This window comes from Schistocerca serialis, chromosome 1 (assembly GCF_023864345.2).
Source record: "Schistocerca serialis cubense isolate TAMUIC-IGC-003099 chromosome 1, iqSchSeri2.2, whole genome shotgun sequence".
Classification (NCBI taxonomy): Eukaryota; Metazoa; Arthropoda; class Insecta; order Orthoptera; family Acrididae; genus Schistocerca; species Schistocerca serialis.
Window position 1 is genome coordinate 1,267,028,987 of NC_064638.1, and position 21,593 is coordinate 1,267,050,579.

At 42.9% G+C, this 21,593-nt stretch overlaps 1 protein-coding gene across 1 annotated transcript in view; it reads left to right on the forward strand.

The window, feature by feature from the left end:
- LOC126456830 (Down syndrome cell adhesion molecule-like protein Dscam2) overlaps positions 1–21,593 on the forward strand; it is a 416,068-nt gene that overhangs the window by 98,861 nt on the left and 295,614 nt on the right. Inside the window, exon 4 of the mRNA XM_050092636.1 lies at positions 9,735–9,855. Coding sequence (XP_049948593.1) covers positions 9,735–9,855 — 121 coding nt within the window. The remainder of the gene's footprint in view (positions 1–9,734; positions 9,856–21,593) is intronic.

Sequence of the window (21,593 nt, forward strand, 5' to 3'; positions counted from 1 at the left end):
CTAACTGTTGGGATGTGACTGAAAGGTTTTCGTGCTAGGAAGCAGATTCCGGGACATTCCATGTCTAACGTGGAAATGCAGCAGGAAAGCTTACCTCAAATCGGCTGAAATTGTGGGGTGGTTCCCGGAGCCTCCTTAACGTATTCTGTGGCCTCCAGGAGTTAACCCCCTACATGCCGTAGCAATGGTACCATGGCGCCAAAAAGCCCATTTGAGATTCAGCAAATATTTATTCAGCGTGTATGCCGATTAGAATTCCGCCTTTCCACTCCCGCGAAATATAAGAAATTTCGCACAATCTCAACAGTATTTCTGTTCATGACAATCCTGTACATTGATTCCCCTACTGGACACTGTGTTTGCTACATCAAGCAAAAGTAAAAATCCATTCAAACTCGATACCAACCTTGTAAATTGTTTATGTGTATTTGTGCGCCATGTCCGGAATATTTTTGCAGCGTTCCATTTCATGTCCATGCTTCGAGCCACTTCCTCGTTCGTCACATTGGCTACATACATGATGTCACTGCTCAAACGGAGCTTGGGTTTAGAACAGAGAACTTTGTTTTCTGATCATTCGCTTCCTGGCAGTCTTCCAGCATTGTCTCTGCAGTGTGAAGGTGTAAGTGTCACTTTTACTATAGCATGAGGTGTTCGTTTCACATTTTTGGGGCCATCCTCTGAGCATCTCGCATTTATATGATCGTTTATGCATCCTGGATGCATCCTGGATTGCGTTATTTCTCTTGTTAATTGTAAATGAAAGATGTACAGCTGAATTCTAATTTTCTTCTTATTTCAGTCTTCCTAACGATGTCAATCAAAGTTCTGCATAATTAATTTCAGTATTTCATGTTAGTTTTCTGTATTTTTTTCGTGTCTTACATTCCAACAAGATCCTATATTCGTTTTTAATAAATGTTTGATAATTGTGATATCAACTTCTATTTATGAACCCTACTATCTTCAAGTCCTTCCATGATCAGGCAACCTTTATTGAAAGAATACAGGTTGTAACGGGTATGAGTGCGAATATTTTTATATCTAGCATATTACAGGTAGTATTAGTATGTTGGTAGTTTTTTCTCTGTGTGGAACGGTTAACTTTACGACCTGATGTTTTCTCCACAGTTGCACTGCACCAATAAGTCGTCTATGCGTGTCAGTATAGGCTACCCCCCACGCGCTTACACTTCCAACTCCTGACCTCCTGTGCACGGGAAAATAAGCTTTAATGGTTTGCTCTTCCCACGTGTACTTGGAGGTACTAACCAATCTAAAAACATACGACTTGCAAAGGCTACAATTATTAGCCTGAAAATGATGTAAATACTGCTGTAATGTTGTGCAGTACACCATTCTCTGTCATCAGTAGAAGTATCTGCACTCATAGCCGTTACTTCCTTTACAATCAGCAATACACAAGGGTTTGGTGTTTTCGTTGTGAGCATTGGGCAAGTTATTAACGGCATTTTGCCTAACATGTGAAGCAGTTTATTCGGTGACGAGTCGGTAGTGCTCTCAGGTTTTTACTTCAGAGCTTAAACTGTTACAAATGCAGATTAGTTTCAGAACGAAAATCTAAATGTTCAAATGTGTGTGAAATCGTATGGGAATTAACTGCTAAGGTCATCAGTCCCTAAGCTTACACACTACTTAACCTAAATTATCCTAAGGACAAACACACACACCCATGCCCAAGGGAGGACTCGAACCTCCACCGGGACCAGCCGCACAGTCCATGACTGCAGAGCCCTAGACCGCTCGGCTAATCCCGCGCGGCCGAAAATCTAAAATAAGAAGTATGGAGTATGAATGGAAGACACAGATTTGTTGGAAGAGTTCTGGAAATGTTGGCTACATTCATGAAATACATAGCATGAAGACTTCGATTTGTTGGAACAGTTCTGGGAAAGTTCATCACATCCATAAAGACATCGCATAAAATATCCTAGAATACTGATCAAATGTTTGGATGCCTTCACACTTAGATAATAACTGATCGGTGTATCCTACAGGAAACTGAAACAGATGTTCAAGGAAATTATACGGAAATCTTTTGAAGTAGAAGATGCTCTTCTCGCAAAAGCCCGTTGAGTGAATTTATAGAATCGTTATTTGAGAAAATTGCTCGAAGATTCTGCTGCCACCATCTCGTATCTGGTGTAGTAGTCGTGTGAGAAAGACTACAGCGCGAACAGACGCATATAGTAGATAGTCACCTCTCCCTCGCTCAGTACGATAATGGAAAAAGAAAAACTTGCTAATACTAGAACAAGATAACATCCGGCAAGGACTGTACAACTAACTGTTCTCTTCGGTATCTTTGTACATGGTAAAGTTACCTGTAATGCATTTTTCAGGGAAGGAATAACCAACGACAGAGATTAAGATTTCAACTTTTCTTAACGGAACTCATTCCAGAACTCTACATCATATTGAGTCAAATCGGGGGAAATATAGAAATTGTGGAACATCTGGGTCTGACATTACACTGTGTGTGACTGTGACTATCCATCATGTTCCGGCGTAAGGTTAAGCGCCGGTACGTCGGCCAGGAACATTACAGCAGAGAGGGCTGCGAGACGACGTCAGAAAATAGTACGCTCAAGGACTCCTCTCTAGGGCGACACGGAGACAGGAGCTGCCGCTGCACGAAGAGAAAACAACGCCGAGGCCCAGTTGAAGTCTAGGCAGTCTACGAGCGGTACAGCACTGACTTAGAAACTAAATTGTTTCGCTTGTGTTACGAATTGTATATACTGAAGAGACTGCTTGTGTTTTGTGTCACCCTTTGCTTGCGACATCCCATTGTAAATTTCTGAAAGTGTTGTCATTTATCTTACTGTAATAAAAGTCTATTAATACAATTTGCTTGAATTGTTGTTAGCGATCCGAGAAAGCAAGTTTCCTAGGCACCCTGTATTACACGAGTTGGCAGAACACAACACATCAGAACAGCTGTTCTAAAAATGGGAGTCATTTTGAAAGCTTTATTCAAAACAAGCGCCACCACTGTACACCTGCAGCTAATTTCTTTTTATCCTAAACGCCACCACAACCGGTTCATTAAATAACCGAACACCCGTGTACGAAACGGTTTGAACAGCGTGATTACAAATTAGTTAATGTGTTCAATGTCTGATGTTAAGCATGTAAAATCTTCATGCTTGAAGAGACATAACGCTAATTGTATTGGTTTTTATTAGGAGGGGCGTCAAACATGTAAAGCAACACTTTTTTCCTGATATCATGTCAGTTTTATTCAGCATTACAATATACCATTTTATTCCCCACTATTACGGTTACAAAACTGTATTTTTCGACGTAGTCTCCTCTCACTACGACGGTCTTAGGCTGCCTTACTGGAAGGGCCTCTATGCCCGCATGCTGCCACTCTACTGGTCGACGTCTGAGCTAACATCTTGGTGCATCGATAGCCTCCCCATCAGCCACGTACTGCTTCCCGAGGAGTGTATCCTTCATTAGGACTAACAGATGGAATGCGGAAGGTGCTTGATCCGGGCCGGAGGATGGCTGAGGAAGAACCGTTCAGTGAAGTTTTGTGGGCTCCTGTAAGGTGGGCAAACTTATGTGAGGCCTTGCGTTGTTGTGGGCAAGGAGAAGTTTGTTTGCATTTTTGCGGCGACGAACACATCGCAGGACTCTCAACTGTGTCCAGTCGACCGGAATGTGGCACGTCGGACAACTTTGTGCGACATTGTTGCGATGATGAGAGAGCATCGTCGAACGACTCACCGTGCTTTTGTTCACTGCCAGGTCTCCGAAGACATTCCGCAAGCCCCTATGAATATCTGCGACGTCCTTGTTGCTCGCCACGAAAAGCTCAATGAGAGCTCCGTGCTTGGAACGACCTTCAGTTCCAGACTCCATTTTGAAGGCTGCGTACAGCGGCGACACATATCGTAACTTCATAAAACTACAGGGGCTGAAGCGGGAAAACCGAAACTGGCAGAGAAGAAAATGTGTTGCATTATTCATTGAACGCCGCTCGCAGTTTCGGATTTTTCAGCCAGAGACTACTGGAAAACTCGAAACAAAAACTCACTGAAAGTCGCTAAATGCTCTCATTACCAAACACTGGATGAGTATAGTCTGGATAATTTGAGCTCCGTTTTAAGAAAAATTAGTTTCTGTTGCATCTCAGTCTTTACCACATCATATCTCATGAACTAGGAGTATGTATGGTACAGCGATATAAATGAACAGGTACACTCTGCGGTGTATGTGGATACTTTCTATAAAGTGTGGTGCGAATAGAGTTACCAGTTAAGAAATACTTAAAGAAGTACTTTAAGTGTCATAACTGATACGGCAGTTTTACTGTATGAACAACCAAAATGTAAACAATAATATTTTCTTCCTTTTATTATTTTGTGCTGAGTTCTTAGCGATAAAATTTTTCGAATAGATGTGAAATTAAGTGTAAAGTCTGTCATAAACCACTATGTCCTATAATTCCGCAACACTCGATATATGCAGTGTGGGAAATGCATACGTCATAAACTATACTGTTTCAAGACGTAGACAGCTTATAAGTTTAATAGCTGACTTACTGTGTTAAATCTGTATTGTTAAATCTGTATCGTACTACATACACCAAAAAATGTTTTACATCACCCTGGTTCCCAGAACTCCTGAAGATAGACGTTGACTGTGGACATTGTATTACAGACACAGCCCCTTTGACTGCTCAGAGATGTCACTAAACCCGCCCAAAGATGTAAACAACCATGCATAAGAAGTGGCTATTAGACGGAGGGGTCCCACGGCCGATCAGTTCCGCTCATTCCACTAGGAAGGAGGTAAACGGCTCGTGTTGTCTGTAGTTCAACCATGCCTAGGCGGTCAATACCGCGGTTCGATGGCGTCCGCACCGTTACTTGGTTCCAGGAAGGGCTCTCAACAAGGGAAGTGTCCAGGCGGAGTGAGCCAAAGCGATGTTGTTCGGACATGGAGGACATACAGAGAGACAGGAACTGCCGATGACATGCCTCGCTCAGGCCGCCCAAGGGCTACTACTGCAGTGGATGACCGCTACGTAAGGAATATGGCTCGGAGGAACCCTGGACAATAGCGCCACAATGTTGAATAATGCTTTCCGTCAAGCCACAGGACGTCGTGTTACGACTCCAACTGTGCGTAATAGGCTGCAAGATGCGCAACTTCACTCCTAACTTCCATGTCGAGGTCCATCTTTGCAACTACGACACCATGCTGCGCGGTACAGACGGGCCCAAAAACATGCCGAATGGACCGCTCAGGATTGGCATCACGTTCTCTTCACCGATGAGTGTCGCATATGCCTTCAACCAGAGAATCGTCGGACAAGTGTTTGTAGGCACCCCGGTCAGGCTGAACGTGTAAGACACACTGTACAGCGAGCGCAGAAAGGTGGAGGTCCCCTGCTGTTTTGAGCTGGCAATATCTGGTGGCGACGTACGCCGCTGGTGGTCGCGGAACGACCGATAGTGCAACCATATCGGCAGCATATTGGCGAGGCATTCGTCTTCATGGACTTCAATTCGCGCTGCCATCGTGTACATCTTGTGAACGACTTCCTTCAGGATGACGACATCGCTCGACTAGAGTGGCCAGCATGTTCTCCAGACATGAACCCTATCGAACATGCCTGGGATGGATTGAAAAGGACTGTTAACAGACGACGTGACCCAACAACCACTCCGAGGTATCTACGCTGAATCGCCGTTGAGGAGTGGGACAATCTGGACCAACAGTGTCTTGATGCACTTGTGGATAGTAAGCCACGACGAATACAGGTATGCATCAGTGCAAGAGGACGTGCTACTGGATATTAGAGGTGCCGGTGTGTACAGCAATCTGGACCCCTACTTCTGAAGGTCTAGTATGTAGATGCCAGCAACATATCCAATAAATACTGGATAATTTTACATCACATAAATCCGTGTTATTCTAACGAAACACAAAATCTTGCTCGTCTAGATCCACTTTGTTTTGAATTAAATTGTGTATCAGATTAGTGATTTAAACGATTTCTTAGGCGGCTCTGTGCATGGTAACTTTGGTCTTCAGTGAGCATATCAAAAAATGTGGATCCAGGAGTCAGAAATCTCCAACTACGGTCACATAATGCTTCATCAATTGTTATATTCAATCTGACTAAGAAATATCACTTGCGACAGTGAAGATATGCATTTTGTGGCTATCATTTGTAAACTAACCATCGTACCATACAGGATGTACCTGAACTCCACCGATGAGAGTAGGATATTTTTTGAGTATTTAAGAACATCCAACGGTAGTTCCGGTTGGTTCGTTACAGAGTAATTGCATTTCTTTTGATTTCTAATCGTGTTTATCTTAGTATCTGTGCTGCACTGAAAATATCTACACAAGACGGCAAATGCCGAAAGTATGTCCTTATGTTTTGTCTCCAATCTTGTTCCAATCGCTCCTGTTAGTTGCATTTTAAAACATTAAGTCCCACTTTACTCGTCGCCCTGAACCTTGCATTCAGTACTGCTCCGCTCTGACTCGGGGCTGGGTTTCCGGCACTATCAGTTGTACAGTACCAGTGATGTACTGCAGTGTGGATACGTATTGATGCTGAGTTGGCCAGTTTCCAATCTCGTGAGTGGAAAAAGCGGCACAATGACGTTATACTGAGGTCTTCCCGCAGTGACGGCAGTTCCACAAGAGTGCACAGTTTTCGTCTGTAAGATATTTGCATTACTAGATGTTTTTCTTTTCTTGAGCTTTTTGGCGATCGCATATTCCAGGCTTTTGGGCTGCTGTGTACGTTCTTTCATACAAGCAAATTTGGTCATAAGCTGACTAAGTCACAATTACATTATTACTCTGCCTCTGGATACAATGGACCCCTTATACCTAAATACTTAGAAAATAAACCTGAATATCCTCCGAAACTTTGTCAGTAGAGTTACGGATACACTCTATTTTTGCACCTCACGTGTTCACGTTGGACACCGACTTCAAATTTCTCTTTTTCCCACAAAGGCAATGTAGCAGCTCTTTTTTTGTTTTCGCTTTTTCGTCTAATAGGTGAAAGTTTGATTTCATTTTTTACACATTGACTGTCGTTGAAGGGTTTTACTTTTATTTAATATTGTCCCTGCAAAGTATTAGTTTGATTACTTTTAAAACCCAATGTTAAACGTGGATCACTAGACGTATAGTCCTCCAAACTCTGAGAGAAAAAATCTTTAGTAGCTTTAATACCAATGTTTACAGATGACGATACTTTAACCTTTCGTTCAATTGTTTTAGATACGTATCGCTAGTTTGTTCTTGGCATAGATCACGTAAGCTTAACGTTTGTTAATCTAAGTTAAATTAATGTTCAAGACTTGTATTATGTTTCAAATTAACAACGTCAGTTTATTGACAGGAATTATTAATAAATACACTCCTGGAAATTGAAATAAGAACACCGTGAATTCATTGTCCCAGGAAGGGGAAACTTTATTGACACATTCCTGGGGTCAGATACATCACATCATCACACTGACAGAACCACAGGCACATAGCCACAGGCAACAGAGCATGCACAATGTCGGCACTAGTACAGTGTATATCCACCTTTCGCAGCAATGCAGGCTGCTATTCTCCCATGGAGACGATCGTAGAGATGCTGGATGTAGTCCTGTGGAACGGCTTGCCATGCCATTTCCACCTGGCGCCTCAGTTGGACCAGCGTTCGTGCTGGACGTGCAGACCGCGTGAGACGACGCTTCATCCAGTCCCAAACATGCTCAATGGGGGACAGATCCGGAGATCTTGCTGGCCAGGGTAGTTGACTTACACCTTCTAGAGCACGTTGGGTGGCACGGGATACATGCGGACGTGCATTGTCCTGTTGGAACAGCAAGTTCCCTTGCCGGTCTAGGAATGGTTGAACGATGGGTTCGATGACGGTTTGGATGTACCGTGCACTATTCAGTGTCCCCTCGACGATCACCAGTGGTGTACGGCCAGTGTAGGAGATCGCTCCCCACACCATGATGCCGGGTGTTGGCCCTGTGTGCCTCGGTCGTATGCAGTCCTGATTGTGGCGCTCACCTGCACGGCGCCAAACACGCATACGACCATCATTGGCACCAAGGCAGAAGCGACTCTCATCGCTGAAGACGACACGTCTCCATTCGTCCCTCCATTCACGCCTGTCGCGACACCACTGGAGGCGGGCTGCACGATGTTGGGGCGTGAGCGGAAGACGGCCTAACGGTGTGCGGGACCGTAGCCCAGCTTCATGGAGACGGTTGCGAATGGTCCTCGCCGATACCCCAGGAGCAACAGTGTCCCTAATTTGCTGGGAAGTGGCGGTGCGGTCCCCTACGGCACTGCGTAGGATCCTACGGTCTTGGCGTGCATCCGTGCGTCGCTGCGGTCCGGTCCCAGGTCGACGGGCACGTGCACCTTCCGCCGACCACTGGCGACAACATCGATGTACTGTGGAGACCTCACGCCCCACGTGTTGACCAATTCGGCGGTACGTCCACCCGGCCTCCCGTATGCCCACTATACGCCTTCGCTCAAAGTCCGTCAACTGCACATACGGTTCACGTCCACGCTGTCGCGGCATGCTACCAGTGTTAAAGACTGCGATGGAGCTCCGTATGCCACGGCAAACTGGCTGACACTGACGGCGGCGGTGCACAAATGCTGCGCAGCTAGCGCCATTCGACGGCCAACACCGCGGTTCCTGGTGTGTCCGCTGTGCCGTGCGTGTGATCATTGCTTGTACAGCCCTCTCGCAGTGTCCGGAGCAAGTATGGTGGGTCTGACACACCGGTGTCGATGTGTTCTTTTTTCCATTTCCAGGAGTGTAGGTTCACTCATACGATCTCATTCAAAGAAGTTCTTTAATTAGATGTCTAAGTAGGATTCCCGCTAGCATCATAGATGTTAGATAATATCCTGTGACTTTCGGTAAAATAAATTATTTCTATTTAATATCCGCAAACTGTCATTAACTATGATCACTAGTCGCGTGAAGTTAAAGTTTCCCACTATCACAATTCAATGTCCGAATCCGGTTAAAATTCTCAATTCAGTAAAGCGTTTAAATACTCACGCGAATTGACATTAAAGCCAAAGAGATTACTATTCACCTTCCCGTTTATCTAACCTGATAAATGTCCAAATTAAAGTCTTGAATTGACAATCCACAAAAACAATCTCGTCGCGATCTATTCTTGATACCCGTTTAATAAAGTCCCAATTGTTGTTTTCTAAAGCTGTACGTCCAAAAGAACTTCCGAACTAGAACAGACTAGAGACTGGAGTATCGTAATTACAACGTATGGCTATTTATACTTTAATCAACACTTTCTTTGGTGTCCAAGACCTACGTTCTATGACTATAATATTGATTTTCTTAAGTATTGGAATAACTAATATTTTAATATTTTCTACTGTTTTTCCGCCTTCCCATGTTTCTAAAATTTATAATTAAATTTTCCTCTTCTTTTGCTTTCTATACTAGATATTTACCTCTATTTGTTTTTTTACTTATTTTTCGTAATTACTACTTGTGGAGGGACTTGGGTCATTTTGTGAATTGATGTTTTAAGGACATGGGAGCTAATTTGGGAGCTATTTTGGTTTTTTCAACACCGAGAGGCGCTCTAGGTGTTACAGCAACCGGCGTCTCCCGATTCACGAATTGTGTCTGGTGTTCACGGCAGATGTCGTTTCGCTTTTGTTTACAGAGGCGACAGGCGGGATGCCGCCACGGCTGACGCAGCGCTCGATGACGTCACTGACAGTGGAGCAGGGACAACACGTGACGCTGGGTTGTGCCGCGCAGGGGCACCCACCGCCCACCTTCTCGTGAGTACACTCCCAGATATCATTTGTACGTGATATCACCCAAAAGGTAGGCAGACTGCGAGACAGAAAGCTGAACCAGACTGGTATCGGATCTGCAGTTACTGAGTGAACATCAGCCCACTAAACTACCTTCTCAGAATGATACCAGGCCGTTTCCCAGTCCCGCTAATATTGCATTCAATTCCCCTGTCCTCTCTTCAGACACAAGACAACCAAAGAAAATTTACACAGTTGGCCTCAGATGACGACACAGCGATCATTGGCCGTCTTGGTGATGTGGAAGATTCAACGACGTGTCCCAGTATTTCTGTACGGAATCATAATTCCAGAAGAGATTTCACTTTTTTTTATTTGGACATCAATCTTCTTGCTGGTTTGAAGTAGTGCGCCCTGTTCTCCTGGGCCAACCTACTCATCTCAAGTTATCACTTGCACCCACATCCTCAGTTACTTGTTGCATAGGTATATCACAATCTCTTCTGCCCCGGCTTTCCCAACCATGATTCACAACGATCCAACGCTGTGCTCTGAACGTGCATTCTCGGAAAATTCTTCCTCAGATTAAGGCTATGTCATATTAGAAGAACTCCTTTGGCCAGAAAATCTCTCTTTACCTGTTCTTGTCTGCTTTTTTTACGTTCTCCTTGCTTCGTCTGTCACGTATTATCTTCCTTCCAAGTAGCAAGATTCCTTCACTTCATCTACCTTGTAGCCTCGGATTATGTCAAGTTTATAGCTGATCACAATTCTGATGCTCCTCATTATTTTCGTCATTCTTCGCTTTACCATCAGTCTGCGGTCGTTACTCCAGACTGTTTATCCCTGCCATGTCCTGTAATTCTTCTTCACTTTCACTAAGGGAAGTTATATCAGCGAATCTCGTAATCGATATCATTTCACCCTAAATTTTAATATCACTCGTAAAGCTTTGTTTTATTTCCCTCATAGTTTCTTCGATGAACAGATTGAGCAGTACGCACGAAAGACAGCATCCTTGTCTTCTGGTCATTTAATCTAAGCACTTCCTTCTTGGTCTCCATTCTTATTAGCCCCCCTTGGGTTTTCAACATATTGTATTTCCCCGTTTTCCCTTCAGCTTACTCCTACTTTTCTTATATATGAATATCTTGCACCATTTTACATGGTCGAACACTTTTTGTAGGCCGATAAATCCTACGAAAGTGCCCTGATTTTCATTAAATCTTGTATCCATTATTCAGCACAACGTCTGAAATGCCTCTGTCGTGCTTTTACGAGACCAAGGTGATCGTCATCCAACATGTCTTCAGTTTTCTTTTCCATTCTTCTTTATATGATTCTTGTCAGCAACTTTGATTCGTGAGTTGTTAAGCTAACTGTACGGCAGTTCTGCCCTTGCGATCTTCGGGACGATATTTTTCCGAAAGTGTGTTCTTATGTTTGGACTCTCACATTCTACAAAACGACGTGAGTAGTTGTTTCTTTAGTATATGCTTCAATGATTTTAGAAATTTCGAAAGAAAGTTACTTGCGCCTTCCTTTTTATTTGATCGAAATTCTTCCAAAATTCTGTTATACTATGTCTCCACTGGCCCGTATGTCTTCCACATGGACTCCCATTTCTTGTTCAGTCACGTCATCAGACAGTTACTTGTAGAGGCCTTAAGTGTATTGCTCCATCTATTCGCTCTATCCTCTGAGTTTAACAGTGAAATTCCTTTTGCACTCATAATGGTGTCGCCCTTGCTTTTAATTTCATCAAAAGTTACTTAAACTCGCCTGTGTGTTGCCATTCTTCTTCGATTTCTTCACACTTTTTCACGAAGCAATATCGCTTAATCTTCCCTACACTTCCTATTTATTTCACTCCTGGCTTTTTCTGAGCACTTTTAGAATTCCTTCATCCGTCGATCATACTACTACAATGCCGTTTTGCATGAATAAACATCAAGACACCTGCTTTCGACAAGGCAGCCATAAAATTGTGGTTCATCAACAAATCATTGTTCATCAGTTTTGCTTTTCCGATACCTACCTACACACACGACGTTCTGTAGCCAAGAACAGTTTTTTGCATTGCTTGCCCTTTGCGAATGCTTTTAGAGTGAGCAGAAATAACGACAATAGTTGCCTTGTGGCCCACTGAAAGTCTAGTCCTGGACACAGCCCAAGTTCATTGCATGAGAGACTATCGTTCATGGCATCCGATGGGAACCACCTAAAGTGTGTTTTTAGAGACCATGTTTAGTTCGGAGAAAACTGACGCTTCTCGTAATAGTCCTTCTCATCAATGAAATAATCGATTTGGAACAAGAAATATTATTCTCTGGTTAAAAGTGTGGGCGCCACTACAAGTCAATGTAACTTTTTCTTTATTTCACATGTTTCACTCGGTCAACGCGAGCAGCTTCAGTACTGTGCATATACGATGTGTTACACTACCACAAAATAAGATTAGTTCGCAGATTCAACTTACAAGTTTATAACTTACATTATGTAGCCAAGGGGCACACGTTACACATATCGGGATTTGTATAATATAGCAGTCACACTTAAAATAGAATACGTTGGTTGCGTTAAGATGAAGTGAACTCTCTGGCGGTGTATAGCGCAGCCGTCATACGTAAAATGGAGTACGATGGTTGTATACAGCCAAAGTAAACTCTCTGCTTAACTGTACACAACCAATGTACCCAGCTTTATGTATGGAGGCGCCTCTGTACACAGCCCGATATTTGTAACCTGAGGCCCTCGCCTACTAACGTAATATATCACTTTGTAAGTTTAATCTGTGAATTTATCTTATTTTTAAATTCAAATGGCTCTAAGTACTATGGGACTTAATATCTGAGGTCATCAGCCCCCTAGACTTAGAACCACGTACACCTAACTAACCTAAGGACGTCACACACATCCATGCCCGACGCAGGATTCGAACCTGCGACCGTAGCAGCAGCGCGGTTCCGGACTGAAGCGCCTAGAACCGCTCGGCCACAGCGGCCGGCTATCTTATTTTATGGTGGTGTAACACATTGTATTTCCACAGTAACACATCGTATTTCCACAGTTTTGAAGGTACTCGTGCCGGTCAAGTGAAACTTGTAAAATAAAGAAAAAGTTACATGGGACTTGCGGCGTCTCCAAAACTTTAATTTCTAACGGTCGCTATTCCTCCACAGGAATTGAAAATATATCAATTAATCGTAGTAATTTGATTATATTCACAGATAAAATACTGTTTTTTTATGTTCTCAAATCCTCCATATCCTTTTGTTAGTCTCCTGAAATTGTTCAAACTCATGTACATATATTAATCCTACAAGCTGGAGCCACAGAGTTAGCGTCAATTCGGCTGGGAAGAATATCGTATTTAGCGCAATGCACGAAAATTTGATGGCTAATAGCCAGCAAAGTTATAATGAATTTTTAATCTAATAAAATTTACCCGAAGCAGGACTCTGTGTTGCCTCACCGTGGACCAACAAATCCTCCGAGTCGTGAGTTCAGGATAATTTCATGGAAAATTAAATAATCTGTGAAAGTTCCTTTCCTAATAACCTATTACATGAGTTATTATTGGCGAATAAATAAAACAGTGGGCTCTCTGGCACTTAATGTCCCAATGCAGATTTATTCAAATAAGCAGTTCACAATAAATTTGATAATTCAATCACGTACAACTATTTTCCATCAAACCTAGGAAGAGTGATTTTTACACACGTCTGATCTCTATCGAATATCACAATAGAAGCAACTTTTCTTTCTCTATTTCGGAAGTCATGAATAATAGTCGCACATTACAGATAATTCTGAGGACAATGCCTCTGAAATACACTTTGTGATCACCACCATCTACGGGGCATAGCGAATACGACCGATGCGCTACACAACGGAAGAAAAATTAAGGGTATATGATATCACACAAGATACCTATGAACTAAACTAAACTCAGCCCGAACATGCCATGAAGGCCGAACGGTACCGACCGGCCACCTTGTCATCCTCAGCCCCCAGGCGTCTCTGGATGCGGATATGGAGTGGCATGTGGTCAGCACACCGCTCTCCCAGCCGTATGTCAGTTTACGAGACCGGAGCCCCTACTTCTCAAACAAGTAACTCCTCAGTTTGCCTCACAAGGGCTGAGTGCACCCCGCTTGCCAACAGTGCTCGGCAGACCGGATGGTTACCCATCCAAGTGATAGCCAAGCCCGACAGCCCTTAACTTCGGTGATCTGACGGGAATCGGTGTTACCGCTGCGGAAAGGCCTTTGGCAGGTACGTATGAAGGGAGAATAATTAAAAGGGACTGCTCAAACAATATTTTTATTATGATGTCATTCCTTATAGCTCTGTGATTCATTCTCAAACGGTCACTTAGAAAAATTAATGAATTACTGTGCTAGTAAACCCCTTACGTTAGTTGATTTTCAAACTGCTGAGCAAAACTGAACGTACTCAGACATTTCTCTCTTTACTTATTCTGATCGTCACTAAACTGACACACAATATTGTTAGCGCAACGCAATCTGACTTTTAATAATCGCTACAAAAGAATGGCCCTGACTAACAATAACCTATACCATGAATCACTTACCTCACAAAAATCTTCATTACTCGAACTACTGCAATACAGCGAGCGCCAATACTGCCAGCTAAATAAAAGATTCTAACTACTGAACTCACTAACTACTGATAGGCATAGTTAGCAAATGAAAGATTTTGATAAAGAACAAACAATGTATTTACCTGAATAGTGTTCAAAAGTCATAATATATATAGCAGTTCATGACATCCATTCTTACAAATTTACTGTCTCTGATGGACACACGTCCAGATCATCCGCTCTCAAAACTCCGCCATTTCTCTCCCCACATTCACCACTGCTGGTGGCTCACCTCCAACTGCGCAACGCTACGCGCTGTTAACATCCAACTGCCCAACACTACAATAGCGAATATTACAACAATGCCAACCAGCCACAGACTCCACACAGCACAGCCAATGATTTTTATACAGAGCGCTAAGTGGCGTTACCAACATAAAAACCTAAACAACCTACTTACAATTCAAAAGTTCAAATGTATGTGAATTCCTAAGGGACCAAACTCCTGAGGTCATAGGTCCCTAGACTTACACACTATTTAAACTAACTTATGCTAAGAACAACACACACACCTATGCTTCAGGGAGGACTCGAACCTCCGTCGAGACGGGCCGCGCAGTCCGTGACATGGCGCCTCAAACCTCGTGGCCACTCCGCACGCCTATGACTCATTCCGTCGCCTAACTATCTATAATATGTGCATACGTATTAGCCCAATGACGGACCTTGTCAGCACAATGAGATGTCGTGGGGCATGCTGTTCGTTGGCTCACATACCTACAACCTATGTGAGGCAGGCAACGCAGACTGCCACTTCACACTACAGAAGTGACTCACCATCTGATGTGCCTTACTCGCTCCAAAGCAACCACAGAAATCGCATTTTTCACTGAAGTGCTAGCTCATTCAGCTGCCTGGTTTATATTTGTAATTTATCATGCCTCTGTAGCCAGAGGCACATGTAGACTAATTAATTTACAATTGTTGATCTTCCGCCCACGCCAGATGACTTTCAGACAGTTTTAACAATTGTTTAATACCCTCGTTTCCTGGAAAATACAAATTAAACATGCATTTTTATTCATTATAGTTTGATGGGGTTCACTATTGGACACTTTTCTTCGTATAGTCTGTACCAAGTCTATAAATTTTTATGTTGTAGGTGTAGTCATATAGCTAACAATCATTAAACGTGTCACAGAGCACAGGAGGGTCCGTACATAATGTGGAATCCAGCATGGGCCTAGAGAAAGTAAAAATTACTTTTCTTTGAAAGTTCATTCAGTATAAGTTTAGTTTATGTCTTTCATTATGAAAAAAAAACACTCTTTGGATATTCTCCAGTATTAATCACTGTTCCCTTGATTCTTTTTACTTTATGTCATCAGTTAGTTACTGTTCTAATTTTGTAGATTTTGTACATTTGCACTGCAGTACTATCGTCAAAATCCATACTTTATTCAGAAGTAATGAACATAATAGTAATATTGAATAGCACTGACTTTATATAAACACAGCACGGAAATGGAAATGAGCGTTTGGCGTCATTGGCCGGAAGGCCCCTTACTGGGCAGGTCCGTCCGCCTTGGTGCAGGTCTTATTACATTCGACGTGACATTGGGCAACCTGCGCGCGGATGGGGATGAAATGATGATGAAGACAACTCAACTCCCAGTCCCTGACCGGAGAAAACCCCCTACCCAGCCGGGAATCGAACCCGGGCCCCTTAGGAGGGCAGTCCGTCACGTTGACCATTCAGCTATCTGGGCAGACAACACAGCACGGAACAATGATTTGAGTGAAAGTAGAAATCCGATTTGAACAATGTGACAAGTAGGACTTTGAACAAATTTAAATAGGAATTATAAATTTCAGCACGTTAATAATATGAACCGTGACCAAAAAATTTGATAGATGCTATCATCTATTAAACCAGAATCAGGCGAAACTTGATTTACTTCTTGCTAGCTAAAAATCTTTGCCAATGATAAACGAAGACCACTTTTGCGATTCTCTTTTCTTTAATATAGCTGCAGTCAGATACTTAATCAGCATCATAAAAAAGCAGTTCACTAGCCCAGCATCCTCCAAAAACAACAGGGAACTTACAAGAAAGTAAACAGTGATAAAATATATTAGCAGTCGAAACCTCAAAGCAGAACAAATGCTCAGTGCATTAAACAACTTCGGGATATCTTACTGTGAAAGTTCAGAGTAAATACCGAGTCTTGCCCTCAAGTTTTGCTTGTATTTCCCACCACTTTCTCCCTCGTAGCTCTCTCTCTCTCCCAGCCGGCGGCAGGACTTTTACAGACTTGAGTAGGGCAATAAAAGCGGCGCGGTCGGCAGCCTTGCTCGGGGATTTCCCGCTGGCGCGCCTTTGACTTGCAACGGGCGCACTCAGGCTGTGCACACTGCGCGGCTCAAGTTCCCCTTTCTCCACTGCCCGCTGCCGGCCCCGTAATGACCGGCTGCGAGGTGAGATGAGGTAAGGGGACGGAGGCCCGCGGAATACAAGGCGCCGTGCTCCGCTTATTGCTGGCCTGCAGACGCCTCACCAGATGCGGCGCCTCTTCTGGAAAGGAGAACAGCTATGAACGGCAGCGGCGGGAGGAATACGACGGCTCAGAACAGACGCAGCCAGCGTCCTATGAGTTATTCCAAGCCACAGAAAGACACAGAAATCGCGAAATTGCTTGTTCAGAAATATTCGTTTTCCTACAGTACTCTCTATTTTAAAAGCTAATGTTCTAGAAATTAAGCCTGCGTGTCTGTAAAATACGGGCTTGTTCATTAAATTCCGTAAGCACAGTGAGATGCCCAACTTTTTAACTTCAAATAAGTTTTGCTTTGTTAAAGGCATTTGCAATAGCTTCCCATCTAGACGAATAGTCAGCAGGGCACAGTGATCTTTATCTTAACAAGATATCAAACTGCAAAAAATACATTTGTCAGAACACTGCAATGCAAAAGAAAATGCATTCCGATTTTGCGTTCACGTGAGCCTATTACATTACATTTTCCGGATTTCTGGAGAAGAACAATATGAACTATTTCATGACTAGTGCAAACGACAATGATGATTCTGCTGCATCATTTCAGAACTCTCATGTGTTCCAGGCATTGTCAGGATGATAAGATAATTGTTTCTGCTTTATTTCATTTGTGCTTTACTCATACGTTACTTTGTCTTGAAAAATAGCACAGGGGATGCAGGAGAAATCAATAAATTAGTTACTATATTATACAAACCTTTAAATACGCGCAGCTCGTGATATCAAGTGTCTGGAAATAACGCAGAGGCGACATGACAATCTAAGACGCCAATTGAGCTAGCAAGCCTTCTGGTCGCTTTGACGATCTCCAGCGGTTGAGCCGACCGGAGGACAGAACCCCATGAACGCAGATACTGGAATGAATCCGTAGTGCAATAGATTGAACTATATGAATTCAGTGGCCCTCCTAAATGAGCTCCAGGAGTTGGTTCTCAAAAAAAACATTAAGGATTTAGCTGTCGATGTGCACATTTTAAAATTTGTTGTAATTACAACATTGGTTTTGCTGGATCATACTCGTTGCAGCTCACGGCTTTCCCGAGTACGAATGCTGGGAGCGGGCAGGCTGAGGTCACACGAGGCATCTCGCCGTGGTGAGAATAGAGGCCGCCCGGTCTGGCAGGCTTGCCGCGCAGCCGATGCGACCGCCTTACAGTAGTAGCAGCGGCTGTGTGTGTCTGTAGGCTCGTGTCGCTTCTGATATACTCCCTCCAGCTGATGAACCCACTCTCACATCAGTACAGTCATGCTTAAGACTTTTACTTCTATGCGGTAATGTCTAAAGCAACGTCATTCTGATCCGTAAGGGAGATATAGCTTGTTTTGTACGTCAACGAAAAGTAGCAAAGAGTTTGGAAATTCACAGGAACACTATGTAACTTTTGTCGGTCTCGTAATGAATAATCACATTGCTGTAAGAATTTTTAACATGTTGCAGCCCTGTCAGCAACTGTGATGAATTAATACCTCGAAAATCGGCCTCAGCTGCAAAATGTTACTGGTCTTTACCCAGGTTTCAGCTAGAGCAATCTAGCCTACATTCTGGCATATATTAGCTTATTTTATGCTTCTGAAGAAGGCTAGATTGCTCTAGCTGAAACCTGGGTAAAGACCAGTAACATTTTGCAACAGAGGCGGATTTTTGACATATAAATCACATTAATTGTAGATTAAAAGTGAAGAAACTGCAAAAAGGTGGGAATTTAAGGAGATGCGACCTGAATAAACTGAGTAAACCAGAGGTTGTACAGAGTTTCAGGAAGAGCATTAGGGAGCAATTGACACGAATGGGGCTAAGAAACACAGTAGAAGAAGAATTGGTAGCTTTGAGGGATGAAGTAGTGAAGGCAGCAGAGGATCAAACAGGTAAAAAGACGAGGGCTAGTAGAAATCCCTTGGTAACAGAAGAAATATTAAATTTAATTGATGAAAGGAGAAGATACAAAAATGCAGTAAATGAAGCAGTCAAAAAGGAATACTAACGTCTCAAAAATGAGATCGACAGGAAGCACAAAATGGCTAAGCAGGGATGGCTAGAGGACAAATGTAAGGATGTAGAGGCTTATCTCACTAGGGGTAAGATAGATACTGCCTGCAGGGAAGTTAAAGAGACCTTTGGAGAAAAGAGAGCCACCTCTATCGATATCAAAATCTCATGTGGGAAACCAGTTCTAAGCAAAGAAGGGAAAACAGGAAGGTGGAAGGAATATATAGAGGGTCTATACAAGGGCGATGTTCTTGAGAACAATATTATAGAAATGGAAGAGAATGTAGATGAAGATGAAATGGGAGATATGATACTGCGTGAAGAGTTTGACAGAGCACTGAAGACCTGAGTCGAAACAAGGCCCTGGGAGTTGACAACATTCCATTAGAATTACTGACAGCCTTGGAAGAGCCAGTCCTGGCAAAACTCTACCATCTGGTGAGAAAGATGTATGAAACAGGCGAAATACCCTCAGACTTCAAGAATAATATAATAATTCCAATCACAAAGAAAGCAGGTGTTGACAGATGTGAAAATTACCGAACTATCAGTTCAATAAGTCACGGCTGCAAAATACTAACGTGAATTCTTCACAGTCGTATGGAAAAACTAGTAGAAGCCAACCTCGGGGAAGATCAGTTTGGATTCCGTAGAAATATCGGAACACGTGAGGCAATACTGACCCTACGACTTATCTTAGAAAATAGATTAAGGAAAGGCAAACTTACGTTTCTACCATTTGTAGACTTAGAGAAAGCTTTTGACAATGTTGATTGGAATACTCTCTTTGAAATTCTAAAGGTGGCAGGAGTAAAATACAGGAAGCGAAAGGCTATTTACAATTTGTACAGAAACCATACGGCAGTTACAAGAGTCGTGGGACATGAAATGGAAGCAGTGGTTGGGAAGGGAGTGAGACAGGGTTGTAGCCTCTCCCCGATGTTATTCAATCTGTATATTGAGCAAGCAGTAAAGGAAACAAAAGAAAAATTCGTAGTAGGTATTAAAATCCATGGAGAAGAAATAAAAACTTTGAGGTTCGCCGATGACATTGTAATTCTGTCAGAGACAGCAAATGACTTGGAAGAGCAGTTGAACGGAATGGACAGTGTCTTGAAAGGAGGATATAAGATGAACATCAACAAAAGCAAAAGGAGGATAATGGACTGTCGTCGAATTCAGTCGGCCGATGCTGAGGGAATTAGATGAGGAAATGAGACACTTAAAGTAGTACAGGAGTTTTGTTATTTGGGGAGCAAAATAACTGATGATGGTCGAAGTAGAGAGGATATAAAATGTAGAGTGGCAATGGCAAGGAATGCGTTTCTGAAGAAGAGAAATTTCTTGACGTCGAGTATAGATTTAAGTGTCAGGAAGTCGTTTCTGAAAGTGTTTCTATGGAGTGTAGCCATGTATGGAAGTGAAACATAGACGATAAATAGTTTGGACTAGAGGAGAATAGAAGCTTTCGAAATGTGGTGCTACAGAAGAATGCTGAAGATTAGATGGGTAGATCACGTAACTAATGAGGTGGTATTAAATAGAATTGGAGAGAAGAGAAATTTGTGGCACAACTTGACTAGAAGAAGGGATCGGTTGGTTGGACATGTTCTGAGTCATCAAGGGATCACCAATTTAGTATTGGTGGGCAGTATGGAAGTTAAGAATCGTAGAGGGAGACCAAGAGATGAATACACTAAGCAGATTCAGAAGGATGTGGGTTGCAGTAGTTACTGTGAGATGAAGAAGTTTGCACAGGATAGAGTAGCATGGAGAGCTGCATCAAACCAGTCTCAGGACTGAAGACCACGACAACAACAACAATCACATTGCTGGTTTTTTATAGCACCATTAAGTGTACATTCAAACCTATAAATATTTACTTGACCACCTAGGAAATTAGAAACCTAGCAGGAACAAAATTGCCTACAAATTATTCCCTGTTGGCGTAACTGCAACGAATCAACTCGTTTCGGATCAAATTTCCTTCGTCCGTCTGAGGCACGTACCGCACTGAAATTTCTTCCCTTGGTTACATTTGACAATACAACCCAAAACATTCTTCTCTGTGAATCGGATAGCCTGGGAAACAGACTACGGTTGCGCTTTCACCTCTCAAGCGGATGTTCGGCGTCACCACTATGCACTCGTGTTAAATGCAACTCAGTCTCGTCGTTAGACTTCGAATGACGTGGCCCACACGCTAGTCAGACTGAAAACGGCACCTTCAGTTTTTTGGCTACTAAGTGTGGCTGACATTCTCTCAACGGCCACAAATAAATATTTACAGACATCACCAAAACGGAGTATGATTTTGCTGCTGCGTTATAACATTGTTCTAGCTTATCGGTTACTGATATCTAATCACATATTTGACATATTTAAAGTCGCGTTTCTGTCAGAATCAGGCATTTTCAATAGTCGGAAGGGCGACCACAGAAATTGTTACTGTTCCACAACCTTCTCATGTGTGAGACGAAGACAGCTAACATTCATCACTCACACTATTTAGAGTTAATAGACGATAATACCGCAGTGGTAATGTACTTCCAAAATACCGGTGACACAGTTAAGCGCACTTTTCATTTGCTAGACACACAGCACACATTGAACA